This window comes from Mesoplodon mirus (genome assembly GCF_964341445.2).
Source record: "Mesoplodon mirus genome assembly, chromosome: 8".
Taxonomy (NCBI): Eukaryota; Metazoa; Chordata; class Mammalia; order Artiodactyla; family Ziphiidae; genus Mesoplodon; species Mesoplodon mirus.
Window position 1 is genome coordinate 89,042,118 of NC_138984.1, and position 22,640 is coordinate 89,064,757.

Here is a 22,640-nt window from a genome sequence, read left to right on the forward strand (position 1 = left end):
TATGTTCCGTTCAAAGGCTTAACCACAACCTTCCTAGTGATGGGTCCTCATCCTGACTCTGGGTAACCACCAGCCAGAAGGATAATGTTGTCCTCATTTATTCTCTGGGCAGAGAACTGCAGATGGGGCTGTCAGCCCTCTAGGATGTTGGAGGAATTAGACTGGCTCTGAGCTGAGGCTCTCCTTGACGGACACCTCTGCACAGTTCAAAGTCAAGACGTGAGGAATTCATCCCCCTCCTCATGGCAGCGAGGTCCCTGAATGGATCTGGCTAGTGATACATGCCTGGAACCTTATCATGCCTTAGTGGTGCTAAGGGAGTTATAACCGAAGGAAGGGTGACTTGGAACGTGCACATGCAATGCATACCACACCTTGCTATTCAAAGAAAAGGCAATTTAGAAATAAGAAAAATCAAACCCCAGAAGTTTCTGCACATAATGGACAACAAAAATATTCCATTAGGAATCATGCCACAAAATAAATGTGGATTTTTACAGTGCTAAATTTGACAGAATTACTTCAGTTACCATTTTGAAATACTTTACTCTTCACATACATTTTTAGAGTTAAGCTTCAGGCAAAAGACATGTAAGAAGATACTTTTTAGTTTTACAATTTAAATAGCAGAAAGAAACTTCTATGACCTAACATTACACATCTGAAATTTAAATAATTATTTTTAAGCCTATACCAGAATTTAGAGCAGTTTGAATAAATGGCCAGTACTCAGTATAGTTGTTCTATACAAATGAATTTCACATTATGTGAATAACTACTTATTTCATAAAGCATTTCAATAAATCCCTGAGTTGGTTATTTCTTCATGTGGAAACCTTCAAGTTTCTAAATTTAAATCTAAAATACTATGGTCATATTTTATAAAGAAGATAGGGCATATTCAAGATTTTAAAATGTCACAAACAAAACATTAGTGACTAAGTGGTTTTTCAGAATTTGGTAATCATCTTTTGAGATAAATTCACAGATTTTTAAAGCTTCAATTTGATTTCACAAAATTTAGTAAGGACAATTCAGCTTAACAAGTTATCTTTAAAATTCAGTTTCTAAGGCAACAATCATAGGTCCCTGTACACTGCTTTAAAAAAATCATTCTTATAAATTTAGTTGCTGCAACATCAAAGGCAAGGCAAATATAACTGCCTTACTTTTGTCTCCTTTTATCAGACTTTCTGAACAAGACAACTTCTCTCTTTTTAATGGACCAGACTGCTGCCCATTAAGTACAAGAAGGTGAAGGGCAGATAAAATATCAATAGTCACATTGGCTGCCTGAGAATCCAGCCTGTTGCATGTTAAGAGCAAACGGGGGTCCAGCCCATTATATGTGCAGAATAGCAAAGCTCCTCATGAGTTACTCCTTATAGCTTCATAACTTACACAATCAGGCGAAAAGGGAAGAGCTCTTACCTGCACATCTCACTCCCTGAGCAATGAGTCCCCACATGAAGTTGGCACAGTATTCACACCAGTGCGGCCCCCTGAATGTGTGGACCTGAAAAAGAGTAGTGAAAAAGTGGCCCGAGGGGAGATTACAGATGAGGAGATTATTTCCCTTCAGGGCAGTCATACACAAGCCATAGTCAGTATCAAGAGGCACAATATGGTTACAGTTAGAAAAACCCTGGTTGAGTGGAACTGCCAAGCAGTTACAATTTCCTTCAGAGCTTGATTTCCTCTTTGTTTTAGAAATGGTGATAAATCAAACCAATATTCTGCTATTTACTTTTGAAAACAATTTCTACAGTGGAATTTTCCAACTGGTCCCCTCCAGCTGGAAGCAGTCTCATCTGTGCGCTATACAAGTGTGGGCATATTCTGAGCACTACGGCGTGAAGGGGGGTGAGGAGTGATGGAGACAGAATCTGTCTGTAAGGATTTTGTCAGATGATCCATCTCCTGTCCTCTGTGACCACAGTTAGGGCCATGGGTGGTGAAGGTGGTATTTAGTGGCTGGTTACAACAGAATCATCAAAAAGGGCTAATATCTGCTCAGAACCATTTGATACTATGTTAGCAAAAGAAAATGAATATATTTTAGAAACTGCAGAAGCTACAGTTGATCAGATACCCTGTTTGAATACAGTAATTATTCAGTCATCTTTCCAGCTCATAAAGGTTTTACTGCATTTGATTCTTTTATCCCTAAGAAAGGAACCTCCAAAGAAGAAGGATTCAAATGCCAAGATACCTATAGACTTTATGGATAGGAAAGAGAAGCCATTCTAGCTTAACCTAAATGAAAAAATATTGGTAGAATAGAGAAGCAAGAAATCCAAACCCCAAACATTAAAGAATAAAAGAAAAAATATCTTGAATATTATCAGTAACACTTTAAGACTTCTGAGCAAATATTGGCTAAAAATGTACTCAAGAAATAAGTCAAAAGAAAAGGGAAAGGGAACAAGGAAGTTACTGATCTGTATCAAATTGCATTTACTTGAGATAATTTCTTACATATATATGATTTCCTCCAGCAGAAAACAGTAGTACAAGAGAGTGAAAATCACAAAGTGTGACGATTTGATTTCAACATAAATATCTGCCAAACAGCTAGGGCAAATAATGAAATTCACAGCTAAGACTGTCATTTTTACTACTGTTCTATTTATATAAGTGATTTTTTGTTTGTTGGTTGGTTATCTATTTTATACACAGTAGTGTGTATATGTTAATCCCAGCCTCCTAATTTATCCCTCCCCCTTTACCCTTTCCTCTTTGGTAAACATTCTGTTTTGGAAATAAGTTCATCTGTGTCTTTTCCTTCCTTTTAGATTCCACATATAAACGATATCATATGGTATTTGTGTTTCTCTGTCTGGCTTACTTCACTCAGTATGATAATCTCTAGGTTCATCCATGTTACTGCAAGTGGCATTATTTCATTCTTCTTTATGGCTTAGTAGTATTCCGTCGTGTGTGTGTGTGTGTGTGGGTATGTGTATGTCTTCTTTATCCATTCATCTGCTGATGGACATTTAGGTTGCTTCCATGTTTTGGCTATTGTAAATAGTGCTGCAGTGAACTTTGGGGTTCTTGTATCTTTCCGAATTATGGTTTTCTTCAGATATATGCCAAGGAGTGGGATTGCTGGGTCATATGGTAGTTCTATTTTTAGATTTTTAGGGAACCTCCATACTGTTCTCCATAGTGGCTGCACCAATTTACACTCCCACCAACAGTGTAGGAGGGTTCCCTTTTCTCCACACCCTCTCCAGCATTTGTTGTTTGTGGACTTTTTAAAGATGCCCATTCTGACCGGTGTGAGGTGATACCTCATTGTAGTTTTGATTTGCATTTCTCTAATAGTTAGCAATGTTGAGCATCTTTTCATATGCCTTTTGGCTATCTGTATGTCTTCTTTGGAGAAATGTCTATTTAGGTCTTCTGCCCATTTTCTGATTGGATAGTTTGTTTGATATTGAGCTATACGAGCTGTTTGTATATTTTGTCGGTCACATAGTTGGCAAATATTTTCTCCCATTCTGTAGGTTGTCTTTTCATTTTGTTTATGGTTTCCTTTGCTGTGCAAAAACTTTTAAGTTTAATTAGGTCTTATTTGTATAATAGTAAGTGATTTTTAATAAATAAATAAAGAAACAAACAAACAAACAAACTTACTTCAAACTTAAGAGGCTACTGAACATAAGACTCACCCTGAATGTAAGATACATATATTCCATTTAGAAAAACCATGCCAATTAATTTATGACACGCCACTGATTATAAACTTAATCCCAATTTCAGAGATGTTAAAATGAAAAAAAAAAGCATATAGTAGAATCAATGAAATATGGTATATCAGAATTCGAAATACTACTACTGGCCAAAATATCCATATATGGTAGCAGTGAATAACCCAGGGTTCATTCCAAGCAGGTATGTGCTTGTGACTCTGATCACTGCCAAGTAAGCTCAAGTACAAAATGTTGTGTTGATTTTGAAAAGGCGGCCATAATCCCTTCTATGTCTTTTATGGAAAAGGGTCAGGAATGCAGATACAGTTGCTTCTGGATTGTTAATGATGTTCACAGCCTGTAAATTGAAAGCATTTCCTGGAGTTCCTGAAGCCGAGCTCAAGATCAACTTTCAGATAGTCTGTGATGTCTTTATTTTCTTCTGTGTTCCTCTGAGTGAATAAAACTGGATAAAGTATGTAATCTTGCTTTTAATCTGAGGCGAAGGAGTGAAACAGATAGCACTGACTCATATTTTAAAAGTTATATAATCATGAAATAGCTAGAGAATTGTGAAGTTAATTTTAGGGGAAGTCTCAGGATAATCCAGTTTTACTTAACTTGGTAAGGTTAATAAACTGGATAAGAAGTGTGGAGGAAGTCCGGTTTTGTACGTGCCAGTTACTCATGATAAAGGGTGTTAAAGTTCTACTGGTATGTAAACCACTGAAACAGAGAAGGGCTCTTGGCAAACACAACTGGGTATTGAGATGTTGTGATAGAACCAATTCCCCTCCTCACCTTCACAAAGCAGTAATGAATGTGGCCTTTTGAAAACCTTGGGGCATTTCTTCATATTATATATGCTGAAGGAAGGGTTTCACTGTATGAGCGGTCCAATGTTCTCTAATCAGAGGATCACACATGTATCTCAGAAAGTAATCTTCAGGAAATTGTTCTTTATACATTTCCTTCTTGGACAGGTTTTTATAAAGGCATCTTGCCACTTGGGGCTGGTTTTAGTGGTGGTGGTGTTTTTACTTTCTTTTTTTTTTTTTTTTTTTTTTTTTTGCAGTACGCGGGCCTCTCACTGTTGTGGCCTCTCCCGTTGCTGAGCACAGGCTCCAGACGGGCAGGCCCAGCGGCCATGGCTCACGGGTCCAGCCGCTCCGCGACATGTGGGATCTTCCCGGACCGGGGCACGAACCCATGTCCCCTGCATCGGCAGGCAGACTCTCAACCACTGCGCCACCAGGGAAGCCCTACTTTCATTTTTTTAAACTGTTTGTAAGGCAGGTTATGTAGCTCTCCAGGAAATGGTTCTAGAAGTAAGCCTTGAAGCACTGGAAGCTTACTAAACTTGTATTTGTATAACAGGATTTAACTGGATTCCCTTTTGAATTTTTGTATCTAAATTTTTTTTTTTTTTTTTTTTTTTTTTTTGCGGTACGCGGGCCTCTCACTGTTGTGGCCTCTCCTGTTGCGGAGCACAGGCTCCGGACGCGTAGGCCCAGCGGCCATGGCCCACGGGCCCAGCTGCTCCACGGCACGTGGGATCTTCCCAGACCAGGGCACGAACCCGCGTCCCCTGCATCGGCAGGCGGACTCTCAACCACTGCGCCACCAGGGAAGCCCTAAAATTTGTTATTTCTTAAATTTTGTTTTGTGACTTTCATGATGCTGGATCGTATTTGTAAAAATGGAGTATTGTAGTCTTTTTATCTTTTTTATTCCCCTAGAGGTCATCAAAACAAATAGACATCACTCATTAATTATTTTTATTCATTCATAAATAATTAGGTGATGACATATACAAAGATTAAACCAAATATTGGCTCAAGGAATTCACCATAGGTTTCTCCTGTTAAATATAATGTGAAAAGCCTCTTCTGAAAGTGTCTGCAAAGTGTGAGGGTAGCTGGGGTGGGCACTGCTCAGGTATTATGTGTGAGCTGCGGTTTCCGGGATGAGCAGGGTCAGCCAGGTGAGCAGATCAGGCCTGAATGGGGGTAGGCGTGTTGGAGCGGGGTGCATTAGGTGACCCTAATGACCGGCGTGGCAGGAGTTGAGAGGCAGACGGGGCCTCTTCCACACCTACAAATGTATACTGTGTTCAGTCAGCAATGCAGAGCCACTGAAGATTTTTAAGGAAAGTGACACAGTCGAGGGGACAAGGCTGGAGGAAGACAGACAAGGGTGCTACAGCAGTAGTCCAGGTAACAGATGACACGGATCTGAACTCAGACAGTACTGATGGAGAACATGGGGCAGAATCAACAGCGCTTGGTGACTAACTGAATCGGAGGCAAAGGAGAGAGGAAGAACGAGGGCTAACTCTTAGGGGGAAGATGGCATTAACGGGGGGAAGAGAAGTAGAACAGGTTTGGAAGTGAGGTGGGAGGGAAACAGTGGAAGAGGTGGAAATGGCTGATTGAAGATTGCTGAGAAAGAGGAGGTAACCCATGGAGTAAGGTTCCTGAGGGCATCCAGTGGCGACGGGAGCCAGGGCAGAGGGATTAGTTTTGAATAAGAGAAAATTCAACTCTTCCCCTTCCCTGTGTTGGCAGGGCCAAGGGTAAGGGGGAGAGGATGGCTGTGCAGTGCAGGAGTCGGAGGGGGGCCTGGAGGCAGAAGGCTAAGGGAGTTCATACCCAATGGTCTAGTTTCTGTGTGTTAGGAAGTAAGTTCAGTCATGGAGCCAATGAAGAGTTTAGAAAAAGTGGGGAATAGGAACTGGAACTGGCCAGAAATTCAGAGAAGGGCTGTTGGACTTGAAAGCAAGCTTCTTTCCTGGATGTCATTACAGTCATACTATAACAGTGTCAAGTGCATTAAAGAAAAAGTGACAAATACTTTCTTTTAAAAAGGGTGATTGTGTTATATCTGAGCTTTATCTAAATGTTTTATTTTATATGCAGTTTTACGTTATCAGTGATTTTTTTATCACATATTTTACCAATTCAGAAAAAGATATCTTCAACAAGTCAGTTGCACAAATTGTACAACTTAGAATAGCTCTGCAGTTGTTCTCCTCTACCTAGCACGACGGAAACAGGGCGCTGTTCCTGCAGCTGAGGCTCTAGGGCACTGACACCTGCAGATAATTCTGCTTCCTAGATATGGTTGTATTTTGATTACCCGTCTCAGAATGATCAAATCAGAATGTAACAGGCATTCAAAACGCAATAATTAAAAGGTCAAAAGTTGCATCTTGGGGGTTCTTTCTGCTTAGGAGAATGCTAAGAAAGAGCTAGGGTGGGATCTGGTAGAAAGGAGGCCTGAGTGGTTCACAAGGAGTGCAGGAGCTCGGGCCAAGCCCTGGTTTATAAGACAGAGTGACTTGTGCCTGTGATTCCCTGTAGTGTAGCAGACGCCCTTAGACATCTGCACAGGTCAACACCCAGGGAATCAAGATTACTGATGTCTTCATAACAGAACACAACGAACACTCATTAAGTGACATTTTCCATTTTTAGGGGATTTCAATTCTAAATTGCCCCAGATTTTTATGTTTTCATAAGTTTGTGTTTTAGTTTTCCTGTCTCTTCTTATTCTCTAAAGTTGTTGGCTCTTTTTCTTTCCTCCTAACCCTTCTCCCTTTTCCATCCACCAGTTCTTAGTTATGGACCAGGAAATCTGATAACCTTGCTAGCACTGAATATAAATCAAGAAAATGTGTCATCTGTCTTCCTCTTGAAGGTGTTAAGAAACCAAACCAAATGAAACCCACCAAATTTCTGGTTCCTTGTCTGTGTTTCTTGTAGCTGAGGCTGAGGGACAGTGGTCTTGTGAGAAAGGAGGTGTTAGCATCTTACTTTTTATTCTGTGACATTCTTTAGTCTCTAGTTACTGTTTCATATAAGCAGAAGCCACCTCTCTTTCTGCTGTTTACTGTATGACCATAATGACATACACTGCCTTTATAAGGTGGGAAAATAACCAATTCCTTTATAAACAGGACTGTTTCTCCCTTAGAGTTATTTAAACAAATCACTTGATTATTTTATAAAAAAGGGATTCCTTTGGGGGATGTTTTGGTAACAATCAGCATCATCATATAACAGTATTAGTGAGGTCAGAGATGGTCCTGAGAACAGTAACCTCGTAAGTTGGCCACAAGTATTGTTTTTCTAGGCCACCTCCAAAGCTTTTGGTATATCTCGACAAATGAAAGTGACAGAGTACACGGCTTGAATTATACCTTCATGAACAAAGGGCATAGCAACTTGTTTTAAAGACCTCTTCTCTTTTGCAACTGGAAAAAGGACAACATGGCATCTGAGACTGCTCTCACCTGTGAATACCTCCTGTCACATCAATCACCTTAAAACTGGAGATGAAAGACTGGATTAACTAATGGACCCAAAAGAATCTGTCACAGGGAGGGCACTGGTCAGAAGCAGGCTGAAAAGGACAGACAGCAAGGGAGATGGGTGGGCTACTGAGAGGCCCACGTGGCACAGGCCAAGGGTCCTGTGTCTCCTGTGTACTGACCTAGGTAAAAACTGAAGCCATTCTCACTGGGCCTACCGTTATACTGACCCAAACCCTGGCTTCTATAAGAAAACCAGCAGGTCTGCTTCTCATGTTTCTGACGTTCACATCTCCAGTTTGAATGTCAGTAACAGAAACAGTGGAAAAGAATTCCATGCTATTAGAAGAGAAAGAAAAATTCAGCACAACTTCATTATCCCTTCCAAGCCGTAACACTACCTCTAGAAATAAGCATGAATGCAAACAGCCAAGGAGCATGCCTGCAAAGCCTGCTGCAAATGTAAACTGTGTTGGAGGCAGTAAGAACGTTGGGGGAAATGAAATTGTGCTTGAGAAGGTGGGGATGACATTTCAGCTGCTGCTCTTAATTTGGGAGGCCCTGATGAGTCAGTTCTCCAGCGCGGTACTGGGCAATGAAGGGAGAGAACAGATGATCAAACTCGAAAGGAAAGGAACATAGGTAGGCAGGCAGCTGGGCAGGAAAGGCTTTCTCTCTCTCTTATTTTTTCTTTTCCATTTTTATCTTTAGGGCAACCAGAATGTACTCTTTTAAGTAACCAATTTTAGCCTCACCAAGATGGCTTGTTTTTGATCCAAAAGATTTGGAATTTAGAATTTGGGTCCTAATTTGACCTCTTCAGTTAAAGTATATGTTGATTTATACTACGTGATGAGAAGAGAATGTAGAACATTGGCTATGATCATTAACAACAAATACATAAAATTGTATAGAGGTTCCCTACAGGAAAAAAAAGGTAGGGAGGGGGAACTTAGAAACAGGAGTATCTGTAGTATCAAAGCAATACCTTCTTGCCTTGTTATTTAAACTATGAGTGGTCTTAACATTCTTCAGGAAAAATCTATAACAAACAGTAAGGTTTGGGTACGGTTAAGCCAGCAGCACTGATACCACGCTGACTATGCCTCCCCCTCTTGTCCTGATGGAATGGACATGAAAGGTGGTGCCCACAGCAGGAAAGGCAGAAGGAATGCCTGGAGCACTTGCTGAAACATGGCTTCGAGCAGTACTTGGGGCTGGTGAGTGCCTGGTCTAGGAGGAGGGGCACACCCTCTGGCCAGCGGCAGACAGAATCTAGGAGGTTCTGTGTGCCTGGGGTTACTGGACAGCTGGTGAAGGGGCGCAGGTGCTAATAACGGCTTCTACAACTGGCTGCTACACATGGTTGTGCAGGGACTCTGAGGCACACACTTCACCTCACAAGTAGTTAACACCATCAGAAGTATTACTGTGAAAAGCATGACAAATGACAGAAAACTCAGTGACCTAATGTTTCAAGAGTGAGAAGACTGTTCAAAATTGAGGGAGGTAACTATAACAGCCTGCTGGACGTACCATGGTCATATCACAAGTAAGTGGAATCCCCTTAAATATGAGAACTAACTACAGGAAAAAGCTGATGTAACATGGTCAGGCTATGACAAGACTAGTTGTACTTTACTAGTAGGGCAAGTACTAGGACAATATTAATAAGTTAGCTCTGCTTCCACATGAAAAACATGAAAATGGTTTTTATTAATCGGTATATAAAACAATACTTTAAACGTGCACAGATAAAATAATGAATTATTATCAATTCTACTCACACAGTCCATTCACCGTAATCCTATACAGGGCCTTATTAACAAAGTTTAAATTTCTTCATGGCTTCCTTCATGATCTGCATTTCCCTATCAACACTAGCCCAATGAAGGAGAAATATTTCTAAAATTACAGCTGAGGGACTTCCCCTGGAGGTCCAGTGGTTAAGACTCTGCGCTTCCACTGCAGGGGGCACAAGTTCGATCCCTGGTCGGGATCCCGTGCTGCGTGGTGTGGCCAAAAGTAAATAAATAAATAAAGTTACAGCAAATGAACTTGCTTAGAACCGTACACAACCACATTAATGCTGGAACACGAACGCAGTTTCTGGTGTCAAGGTTCTGTTCTAAGCTGCAAGAGTGGCCCCTTGCACAAAGCCATCGACTTGAAATCCAGAAATCAGGCAGTGGAAACACCAAAGTAATCAAGGCATTTATTTTATTTATTTATCACGTTACAAGGTACAGTTTGTATAATAAATGATATAACAATACATATCACCCAGTAATTAAAAAACACTTTCCATTTCAAAATATGGGTGCTTAAAGTATTAAAAAACGTGTAATTTAACGTTTAGCCATTTTCCAGGTTTCAGAAGCAAATTTCTTTTTAATTTCTTTTCATAGGAGCTCTAATGAGAGCTTTACCTCTAAACTGAATAACAGTTAAAGTTTAAACATGTCACATGCCATACCTAAAACACTTCTACTTTGACAGTTTAGTTTCATTACTTAGAATAATGTTTGCATTCAAATACCAGTAGTAAAAAATATCGACACAGTGAATCAATACTTCAAAATACCAATCTCCTAAAGTTGTATTATGAAGGTATTGATATAACGGGAAAATAAAATCAGTGAATCAACTTGGTTGTGCAATAAAATCCACTGTATAATACACAGCTGAGTGACAGATAATTTCTATACCGCATTGCAGTATGTAAACTGAACACTGAGAGACTAAAAAAGCCTCAGACTAATCCACGTTATCTTATGATCCATAATTCCACAAAGCCTCAAAGTCTGTACTAATATTAACATTTCCACAAAACCAGATTTCAATTTCTCTTTGGTTTGGTTGTAAAAATGTCATCTAAAGCAGTTTGCTGTTAAAACATATTATATTATGAATAAAGTATTCCTCTAATACACCTGGAAAAAGGTTTGACTAAAATGTGCAAAAAAATTATTAAACTATGTAGTTCAAACCCTTTTTAAAGCTCTAGTAAAAGAGATCCAGATTTTCTCTATTTTTCTATTGGTTTAATTGGGTCTTTTTCTAGTTTCCTAAGGTGGAAGCTAATTGATTTGACCTTTTTTTTCTTTCCCCAAATAAGCACTTAATGGTATAAATTTCACTTTAAGCACTACTTCAGCCACATTCCACAAATTTTGATGTGTTGTATTTTTCTTTTTATTCAGTTCAAAATATTTTCCAATGTCCCTGTGATTACTTCTTTAATTCATGAGTTATTTAACAGTAAGTTGTTTAATTTCCAAATATGTGGGAACATTTTCAGATATCTGTTATTGATTTTGAATTTAATTCTGTCATGGTAAGAGGATATACTTTGTGTGATTTCAATCCTTTTACATTTATTGACACTTGTTTTATGGCCCAGAATATTGTCTATCTTGGTGAATCTTTCATGTTCACTTGAATAGTATGTGTATTCTGCTGTTGCCAAGTAGAATACAGATATCAGCTAGGTCAAATTGGTTGATACTGTTGTTCAAAGTCTTCTAAGTCCTTACTAATTTTCCATTTGTTCTATTTCTCTGTTTGTCTATTTGTCCTATCTCTGAGAGAAGTGTAGAGATCTCCATCTATAATTGTGGATTTGTCCATTTCACTTTTCAGTTCAGTTGTTGCTTTACATATTTTGAATCTCTGTTTTTAGGTGCATATAAAATTTAAATTATGTCCTCTGAATGAATTTTATTTTATTTTTTTATTAATTTATTTTTGGCTGTGTTGGGTCTTCGTTGCTGCATGTGGGCTTTCTCTAGCTGCGGCAAGCGGGGGCTACTCTTTGTTGCGGTGTGAGGGTGTCTCGTTGCGGTGGCTTCTCTTGTTGTGGAGCACGGGTTCTAGGTGCACGGGCTTCAGTAGTTGTGGCATGCGGGCTCAGTAGTTGTGGCACACAGGCTTAGTCGCTCTGCGGCATGTGGGATCTTCCCGGACCAGGTATTGAACCTGTGTCCCTTGCATTGGCAGGCGGATTCTTAACCACTGTGCCACCAGGGAAGTCCCCTCTTAATGAATTTTAATGTTTTTACTGCCAATAAGATTTATTCTGAAAACTATGTTTAGTATAAATATAGCTATTCTAATTTTCTTTGAATTATTGTCTACATGGTATATCTTTTTCTTTTTACCTTTCTGTGTCGTTAAAGTGGGTTTCTTGTGGATAGAATATAGTTGGGTCTTGGTTTTTAAATCCAATCTGACAACAACCTCTATCTTTTTTTTTTAAAATTAATTAATTTATTTATTTTTGGCTGTGTTGGGTCTTCATTTCTGTACAAGGGCTTTCTCTAGTTGCGGCAAGCGGGGGCCACTCTTCATCGCGGTGCGTGGGCCTCTCACTGTCGCAGCCTCTCTTGTTGCGGAGCACAGGCTCCAGACGCACAGGCTCAGTAGTTGTGACTCACGGGCGCAGTTGCTCCGTGGCATGTGGGATCTTCCCAGACCAGGGCTCGAACCCGTGTCCCCTGCATTGGCAGGTAGATTCTCAACCACTGCGCCACCAGGGAAGCCAACCGCTATCTTTTAATGGAGTGTTTAGTCTAGTTCCATTTAATGTAACTATCAGTATAATTGGGTTTAAATCTGTTATCCTGCTTTTTCTTTATATTCCATTTGTTCTTTTCTTGCGTAATTTTGGATAAATTACATACTTTTTATGAATCCATTTTGCCTCCTCTATTAGCTTATAACTATTTTATTCTTTAGAGTTCTAAGGTTTACAGTACACATTTTAATAATATTATAGTCTACCCTCAATATTATACCACTTCATGTATACTGTATCTTACAACAGTACATTTCCACTCCTCCCACCCTGTACTTTATGATATTGTTACTTGTTTTACTTGCACAAACTACATAATATATTACTATTTTTGCTTTAAACAAATTTATGTTTTAAAAAACACTAAAATGAAGGAAAAGAAACATTTTACACTTACCTATATGTTTACCATTTCTGGCATTCTTTATTGTTTTGTACAGATCTAAATTTCCATCTGATATTATTTTCCTTCTTTCTGAAGAACTTCCTTTAATATTCTTATAGCATAGGTCTCTTGGTGATGGATTCACTCAGTTTTTCTTTGTTTAAAAAACAAATATTTTATTTTGTCTTCATTTTTGAAAGATAGTTTTGCTGGATATAGAATTCTAGGTTATAGTTTTTGTTGTTGTCGTTGCGTACTTTGAAAATATTATTCCATTGTCTTGCATAGTTGCTGATGAGAATTTTGCTGTCATTCTTTATTCATCTGTATGTAACAAGTATTCTTCCCACTTCCCCTGCTGGCTTTTTAAAGAACTTTGTAAAATATGTAAGAATACCAGTGACAAAGGAAAATAATCCATGTTTCTTCTGTTGACATATTTTTCCTACATTGAAATAATCTTTATTTAAAGATGTTAATAAAAAAAAACAGTAGTGTAATTTTCTTCTTTTAAAAAAATGTACTTCTGACTCCAAGTACACTGAAGTTAGATTGATTGGCATTGTCCCACTGGTCACTGATGCTGTGCCCCCACCCCGCGAACTTTTGATTCTTTCTGTCTTCCATTTTGGTTATTTTTTTATTGCTATGTCTTCTGGTTCACTAATCTTGTCTTCTGTGGTACCTAATATGCCATTAATACCATCCAATGTATTTTAAATTTCAGGTATATTTTTCATCTCTAGAGATTCCATTTGGATTGTTTTAAATAGTTTCCATTTCTTTCCTCACTGCAGCCTTCAGTATACTGCTAATTCAGTCATGTTACTAAGATGATACCATTTTGAGGACTTTTAAACAATGCCTTATGTTTTATGATGTCTTTCTATTCCGACTGGTGGGCAAAACTATATGCAGCCCAGGGACAATTTCAGTAATTATTCAGCCTATTGCTTTCTAGTGGTTTTCTGATAGTTTTTTCTCATGCAGGTGTAGGTAAGTACCAAAGACTCATGAAGACTCCTATGCAGATCTCCAGAGCTCTTTCTGTGTACAGCTCTGTCCCCCAGGTACCCTGCCCTAGAAATTTTAGCTGCTTTGTCTTGCCAAACTCCAGTCTCTGTGTCCTCAACTTGGTTAGACCAGCAGGTCCTCTTTGGATTCCCGCTCCATGTGCTGTGGCCTAGAAACTGACTCCAGGAAGTGAGAGCAGTCTTAAGACTCATCTTGTTTGTGTTCCTTCTTTAGGTATCACAGAACTGCAACACCTGTGGTTCAATGTCTGACTGTTGTTTTATATACTTTTTATGGTTTGCTAGTTGTGTAAGACGGGAAGGTATATCTATTTCTTCCATCATGGCTGACAGTGGGAGTTCAGATTATATTCTTGTTTCTAAAACTGATCTTTCATGTGAGCTTGAACCTGACATTAACCTAATCAGCAATTCTCAATGCCCTTTATATAGGCTGAACAGCTTCAGGATTCTTTTACCCTCATGCTCTACAAGCATACTTCTCTCAGCAAAGTGTTACATTAACATTGTTGTATTCAGTAGGCTGTATAGTAGGGTCTTGTAACTGGTGATTTCATTTGTCATTTAATGTTGTAGTGGGCATTTCTTTTTTTTTTTTTTTTTGCGGTGCGCGGGCCTCTCACCGCCGTGGCCTCTCCCGTTGCGGAGCACAGGCTCCGGACACGCAGGCTCGGCGGCCATGGCTCATGGGCCCAGGCACTCCGTGGTATGTGGGATCTTCCCAGACCGGGGCACGAACCCACGTCCCCTGCATCGGCAGGCGGACTCCCAACCACTGCGCCACCAGGGAAGCCCAGCATTTCTTATTTTTTAGCCATGCAGAATAGATGTCTTGTCTTTGGATAACAGTCCTCAATCCATGTGAACTGTATGGAGCTGATCCTATTCCAAGCTCCAGGGGAAGGTATGCGACCTAGATCTAAGCCAATAAGCACATTCCATTCTCCTAAACCAGAGCTAATGGTTCACAGATGGGCATACAAGATAACTGTGTGAATGCCTACCAGGCCTAGACCTTTTGCTCAAATAGTCTCTTTTTTGGAGCTGACTAGAATCTGAGAATATACACAGCTGGAGCCTTTGCCAGCCATCTTGTCACCAGAGGGAGCCTAAAAAATGAAGATAGAGCTGGGAGACAGGATTCTGGTAGCATTTTAAGCCCCTGTGCTAAGGGATACCTTCAACTAACACTGAACTTTTCCTACTATGTGAGTTAATAACTTCCCATTTTGCCTCCATGAGCATGGGTTGGGCTTTCTGACACTTGCAATGTAAAGTCTCCCATCTGTTCCATCAAATGGTAAATATCAGTTATGGGTTCCAAGTGGATTTTTTAAAAAGACACACTGAAGCAATGTCATACAATTGTGGAGTAATGAGCTGTAATAGCAAACCATCAAAGCAAAATCACATACCTCCAAGAGATGGACCTTCTCTTTATGAATGCACTGTGCAAGCTTGTAAGGCAGAGCCACAAGCAGCCATCAGGGTGTGGAACATGTAAGGGCTAGAACTCCAAGAAAAGGGAGTTCTACGAAAGAGAAAGAACGAGCCTGACATTTCAGGCCTGATCTGGGCAAATCCATTCACATAGCCAAAAACGTCATCTCTACTACAACAGTTTGGAGGATATCATCTACTATGTCAAGAATCCTCTGGCTCCCATGACCTAAAAATGAATATATTCTTTTCTTTTTAATTTTTGTCTGGACAACACTTTAAAAAACACACCCAGTTCTACTTTTGCTCCCCCCAAAATATAAACATGTAGAAAATAAGCAGTTGACAATGTTCTTCAGAAGTGTAACACCACCGGGCTATTTCCCCTTTTCTTTTTAGCTTTCCTATTTTGCAGCCAGAAGAATAGTAAGATAATTTAATATGAGAAGTTAGTAAACCTGAAAAAAAGCTATTGGTATAGTATTTATCAGGAAAATGATCTGTAGTGGTTTTCAGATACCAGCTGTGCTGTGGTAAAATATCTAAGAAAAATCAGTATCTGCATGTGTTCTCTTCACTTAAAAAATTCTTTCCTAGATTTATATTCCACTTCCTTTGCTGTTTATGCTTGTCTCTCTTTTTTTCTCTGCCCTTTGGGCAACGATATTTTTGTGTCAGATACTATTACATACGAATACTGAATGCTAATAATGATAATAATTGTACTGAGATATAGGGAAGTAAGATGTTATGAAATGTACATAGTCAAAGCATGTGCTTGAGGAATATTTTATTAAAGTCACAATAGGCTTCACTATTAAGTAAGACTCTTTGTCCTCCGAGGAATGTTGATATAGTGTGTCATGAAGATGAAGTATAAAAGTATAATTTGTCAAACAAGGTTTTGGAAAACAGAAATGAAATATTATACATGTATCTCTCCTATTAACTTACAAAATAAGCAGAATAGAATTAAGACTTAATCCTCAGTTAAACCTGGGGGTGGGGAATGGATATATGATACAAGTGACTATAAAAAGTTGCCTTTAAAGTACTAACATGTCCCAAATCCTTGAAGGTTAGATTACTGTGTGGACAAAAACTAAAGTATTAAGAGGACAGAATTCTGGAGGAGGTGACTTTTTAAAATTGTGTGTTCTTCCTAAGGATTTATGTACATCCTTAGCTTGTTATTGTGTCAGGAGTCACATGCCAGGCCAATTCTCTACTTTGGGATAAATTTTAGAGAAACCAAACATTAAATCAGCAGGATATACATACATGATGGAAATCATCAATACCACATTAGATGCAGTTGTCTACCAGAGGGTCTCAAATTAGGATACTGGTTGAAAATAAGAACTAGGATAGGTGCTGGTGAGAGAGAGTGCCAGGCTCCTCCTTAAGGTGTTTAAAAGTGGCAACCCTAACATCTTAAAGGCTGGCCTCAGATTTTATTTTTAAAATTGTTTGGTTTTTAATTTCATAAAAGACATGGTACACCTAGTATGTTCCACTAACAGTCTCCTAGTGAAAACAAACTTGCAAATCTCTCCCCAAATGTTAAATTACTAATATTTTTTGTTTCTTAATTCTATAAAAGAAATAGGACACCTAATAAGTTCCACTAACAGTCGCCAAGTAAGAAAAACTTCCAAATCTCTCTCCAAATTTGAAAGCAACAAAAGCAAAAATAGGCAAGTGAGACTACATCTAACAATAAATCTTCTGCACAGCAAAGGAAATAACCAACAGAGTGAAAAGGCAACCCATTGCTGGATCATAATAAAGTTTTAACTTTTTGAGGAGCCTCCATAATGTTTTCCATAATAGCTGTACCAATTTACATTCCCATCAACAGTGTACAAGAATTCCCTTTTCTCCACATCCTCGCCTACACCAGTTATCTTTTGTCTTTTTGACAAACAGCCATTCTAACGTGTGAGATGATATCTCACTGTGGTTTGATTTGCATTCCCCTGATGATCAGTGATGCTGAACACCTCTTCATACAGCTGTTGGCCATTTGTATATCTTCTTTTGAGAAAGGTCTATTCAGGTCCTTTGCTCATTTTTAAATCAAGTTTTTTGTTTTTGGTTTTTTTGCTATTGAGTTGTATGACTTCCCTATATATTTTGGATATTAACCCCTTATCAGATATACGATTTGCAAATATTTTCTCTTATTCCATAGGTTGCTTGTTCACTCTGCTGACTGTTTCCTTTACTGTGCAGAAGTTTTTAGCTTGATGTAATCCCACCTGTCTATTTTTTCTTTTGCTGCCTATGCTTTGGTGCCATATCTAAATAATCATTGCCCAGACCACAGTCAAGAACGTTTTCTTCCCTTATGCTTTCATCTACTAGTTTTTTGGTTTCAGGGCTTATATTTAAGTCTTTAATCTGTTTTGAGCTGGTTTTTATAAATGCTGTGACACAGGGGCCAATTTCATTCTTTTGCATGTGGATATTCTGTTTTGTGTTGGTTTTTATAAATGCTGTGAGATAGGGGCCAATTTCATTCTTTTGCATGTGGATATTCAGTTTTCCTAACATCATTTATTGAACAGACTATCCTTTCCCTATTTAGTGTTCTTGGAACCCTTGTTGAAGTTCAGTTGACCGCAGATGTATAGATTTATTTCTGGGGTTTCTATTTCATTCCATTGGTCTACAAGTCTGTTTTTATGCCAGTACCATACTGTTTTGATTATTGGAGCTTTGCAATATATTTTGAAATCATTAAGTGTGGTGCCTTCAGTTTTGTTGTTCTTGCTCAAGATTGCTTTGGTTATTTAGGATATTTTGTGGTTCCACATGAATTTTAGGATGTCTTTTTCTATTTCTGTAAAGAATGTCATTGGGATTTTGATAGGCATTGCATTGACTATGTAGATCACTTTGGGTAGTATGGACATTTTAGCAATATTCTTCTAGTCCATGAAATGATGAGTTTCTCTTGAGTTAAGTACAATATTTAAAGTTCTCTAGCTCCATAAAGTGGTTATGAAGAAGTATAAGCAACTATGTGCAAACCAACAAAAACCTTGTAAAATGTTTCATTTTGGAGTATTAATGTTAGGCAGTAACCCAATGACCTTAATGATCTAAATCTACACTCAAGGTGTCATAACCAGTTCCCCAGCCAGCATTACAAAACACAAGAAGGATAGACAGGACTGAGGTCGAGAGGGCCACAGTGCTGGGGTGCAGTGTACAGGCCTGGATGGAAGTGCATGATGAGTCTCTGTGGTCCTACTCACCACGAGCAGCAGCAGAAGTAAAAAGTGGAGCAATATGTGTTCATTTTTGGCTTCCATATCATCTGGTAAGTACTGTACTGGATAGCAACAGAAACACAGTGCCTACAGGGACTTTACAGATGATCTTGTCTAATCTCTTAGTTTCTCTCCATCACCCTCTACAAGTTTGACTGCCCTAGACAGAGAGAACCCCCCCCACTATGCTCTGATCTTTATTTTTATCTTCCCTTGCAATGGACCCACATTAAGAATCAGGAACTCTCTGTGTGTGTATACATATTCATATCCATGTATAATACAGAAATTTATAATATAATTCAGTTTAACCTCCTACTTGGAGAAAAACATTATGTATTCTTTTAAAATGTTTGTTGGACACTCCATGTTCACATCCACAGGAGAAGCAACGGTGAGTGACATTATTGCTGAAGGCTAATTATGAGACATTTCAGGTTTACCATTTCCATTTTGTCATGCTGCATTTAACTTCTTTTAAATTACTATTAATTCAAAACAATATTCAAATTTCTGAGAACTTAAAATGTGAACACAGATTCTCCAGTCAAATATAACATGATATTTTGGGTTTTATTTTCATTTGAAAAACTCACGTGAATTTGACTTAAAAATTTTTGTAACAATATAGGTTTTAAGGTCATTAGAAAAATCTATTGTTGTGTCAAAATTTCCTGCTGCATGAAAGTAGTTTCAAAATAACAACTACTACCACCACCACAACAAAGGTCCCCCATCTCACACTGTGTGCTCATTTATTTAATGATTCAATGGATGCTTCTTGAGCATCTACAAGTCATTTTACTAGATATGGGGACAAGGGAAGGAAGAACAAAGGGAGAAAAGATGGCAGCAGGTGGTGTTATGATGGTTGGTGAAAACAATACAAAGGACATGGTAGATAATGGTCCTGGAATATGACATTTCACTGACTGTTAATATAATTAGTTAAACTATATATGAAAGAATATTTTTTTAACAATGGAAAAGAGAATAATTACATTAACAAATCTAATACTTCTCAATATAATTTAATCAGAGAATTTAAGAGCTGTTAGAGAACTTATAGATCATGTAGTTTTAACTCCACATTTTATACTAAATCTATTTTTGTTTCATCTTGTATTTTTTTCTCAAATGTGAATCAAATGAAGACCATAGGGCTCAGATTTGTCTGTGTCCTTCGAAGGAAAGGAAGGACCACTTTCCACAGGAGTGCTTGCCATTTCTAACCTTCAGTTTATCAAATAGTAGAACATCTGGTCTGGTGGCCAGGATTGACAGGTTAACTATTACCACTATATCCCAAGTCCTGAATCAGTAATTTTTAAAATAATATAAGGTTCGTGTTATAGAGTTAATTTAATTACATTATCAATTAATATTTCAGGATTCATTGCTTACCTATTATCTTGGCAACATTAAATCTATTAATATGTCACATCTTTCATTTCTGTATAGAATGCAAGTGTCTGAAACTCTAAATTCAACCAGTCACCACTTGAAGACTACCTTAGAAAAGAACTAAACTCATATTTTAAAGTATCTATAATTCTTCAGCAGCCTGTTTGCCCGAGGAACTCTGGTTTGAAGTGAAGCATGCAAAGCCTCTGCATGCCACCCCCAATGAGCAAGTGACACTAGACTCAGCATGAAGGAAAAGAAAAAAAAAGAGGAGACAAGATGGCTGAGTAGAAGGACATGAGCTCACCCCTTCTTATGTAAACACCAAAATCACAACTAACTGCTGAATAACCACTGACCAAAAAATGCTGGAACCTATCAAAAAAGATACTCTACATTCAAAGACAAAGAAGAAGCCACAAGGAGAAGGTAGGAGGGGCACACCATGATAAAAACAAATCTCATACAGGCTGGGTGGGCGAACCACAAACTGGAAAATAATTATACCACATAAGTTCTCCCACAGGAGTGAAAGTTGTTCTGAGGCCTGTATCAGGCTCCCCAGCCTGGGGGTCTGGCAATGGGAGGAGGAGACCCCAGAGAATCTGGCATTGAAGGCCAGCAGTGTGTGATGCCACAGGACTGGGGTACACAGAAACTCCACTCTTGGAGGGTATACACAGGGTCTCGTGCACACCAGGACCCAGGAGAAAAAGCGGTAACCTCATAAGAGACTGGGCCAGACTTACCTGCTAGTATTGGAGGGTCTCCTGCGGAGGCGGGGTGCTGACTGTGGCTCACTGAAGGGACAAGGACACTGATGGTGGCAGTTCTGGGGAGTACTCATTGGTGTGAGCCTTCTTGGAGGCTGCCATTTTCTCACCAAGACCTGGCCCCCACGCAACAGCCTGTAAGCTCCAGTGCTGGGATGCCTCAGGCCAAATAACCAACAAACAGGGCAGGAACACAGCCCCACCCATAAGCAGACAGGCTGCTTAAAGTCTTCCTGAGTAAACAGCTGCCTGATAAACACACCCCCTGACCCAGCCCTGCTCACCAAAGGGACAAGACCCAGCTCCACCCACTAGTGGGCAGGTACCAGTCCCACCAGGAAGCCTGCACAAGCCTCTTAGCCTCATCCACCAGGGGGCAGACAGCAGAGCAAGAAGAACTACGACACTGCAGCCTGCGGAACAGAAACCACAAGCACAGAAAGTTAGACAAAATGAGATGGTAAGGGAATATGTCCCAGATGAAGGAACAAGATAAAACCCCAGAACACCAACTAAATGAAGTGGAGATAGGCAATCTACCTGAAAAAGAATTCAGAGTAATGATAGTAAAGATGATCCAAGGTCTCAGAAAAAGAATGGAGGCACAGATCAAGAAGATATAAGAAAAGTTTAACAAAGATCCAGAAGAAATAAAGAACAGAGATGAACAATACAGTAACTGAAATGAAAAATACACTAGAAGAAATCAATAGCAGAATAACTGAGGGAGAAGAACAGATAAGTGAGCTGGAAGACAGAATGGTGGAAATCACTGCCACTGAACAGAAAAGAGGACAGTCTAAGAGACCTCTGAGACAACATTAAATGCACCAACATTTGCAGTATAGGGGTCCCAGAAGGAGAAGAGAGAGAGAGAGATGACCTGAGAAAAATTTTGAAGAGATAATAGCTGAAAACTTCCCTATCATGGGAGAGGAAACAGTCACCCAAGTCCAGAAACTGCAAAGAGTCCCAGGCAGAATAAACCCAAGGAGGAACACACAGATACACACAGTAATCAAACTGACAAAAATTAAAGACAACGAAAAAATATTAAAAGAAACAAGGGAACTCCCATAAGGTTATCAGCTGATTTTTCAGTAGAAACTCTGCAGGCCAGAAGGGAGTGGCACAATATATTTAAAGTGATGAAAGAGAAGAATCTACAACCAAGAATAATCTAGCAAGCAAGTCTCTCATTCAGATTCGACAGAGAAATCTTTACAGACAAGCCAAAGCTAACAGAATTCAGCATGACCAGGAATTCAGGAACTTACTTCTCTAGGCAGAAAAGAAAAGGCCACAACCAGAAACAAAAAATTAAAATGGAAAAGCTCACAGGTAAAGGCAAACATATAGTAATGGCAGAAAATCATCTGTACACAGATGTGACATCAAAATGACCAACTGGGAGAAGAGGAGAGCACAAATGCAGTATATTGGAAATGCATTTGAAATTAAAAGACCAACAACTTAAAACAATCTTGTTTTTATACTGTATCAAAATCTCATGGTAACCGCAAACCAAAAATCTACAATAGATACACAAAAAAGAAAAAGGAATACAAACACAACACTAAAGTTAGTCATCAAATCACAAAAGAAGAGAACAAGAGAGGAAGGGAAGAAAAACAAAACAAATCCCAAACGATTAAGAAAACGGCACGAGGAACACACATATCAATAATTACCTTAAACGTAAATGTATTAAATGCTCCAACCAAAAGACATAGATTGGCT

At 38.9% G+C, this 22,640-nt stretch overlaps 1 protein-coding gene across 5 annotated transcripts in view; it reads right to left on the reverse strand.

The window, feature by feature from the left end:
* CHN1 (chimerin 1) overlaps positions 1-22,640 on the reverse strand; it is a 194,962-nt gene that overhangs the window by 21,002 nt on the left and 151,320 nt on the right. For all 5 annotated transcript variants that reach the window (XM_082630061.1, XM_082630059.1, XM_082630060.1 and 2 more), the window contains one exon: positions 1,432-1,516. In XM_082630061.1, coding sequence (XP_082486187.1) covers positions 1,432-1,516 — 85 coding nt within the window. The remainder of the gene's footprint in view (positions 1-1,431; positions 1,517-22,640) is intronic.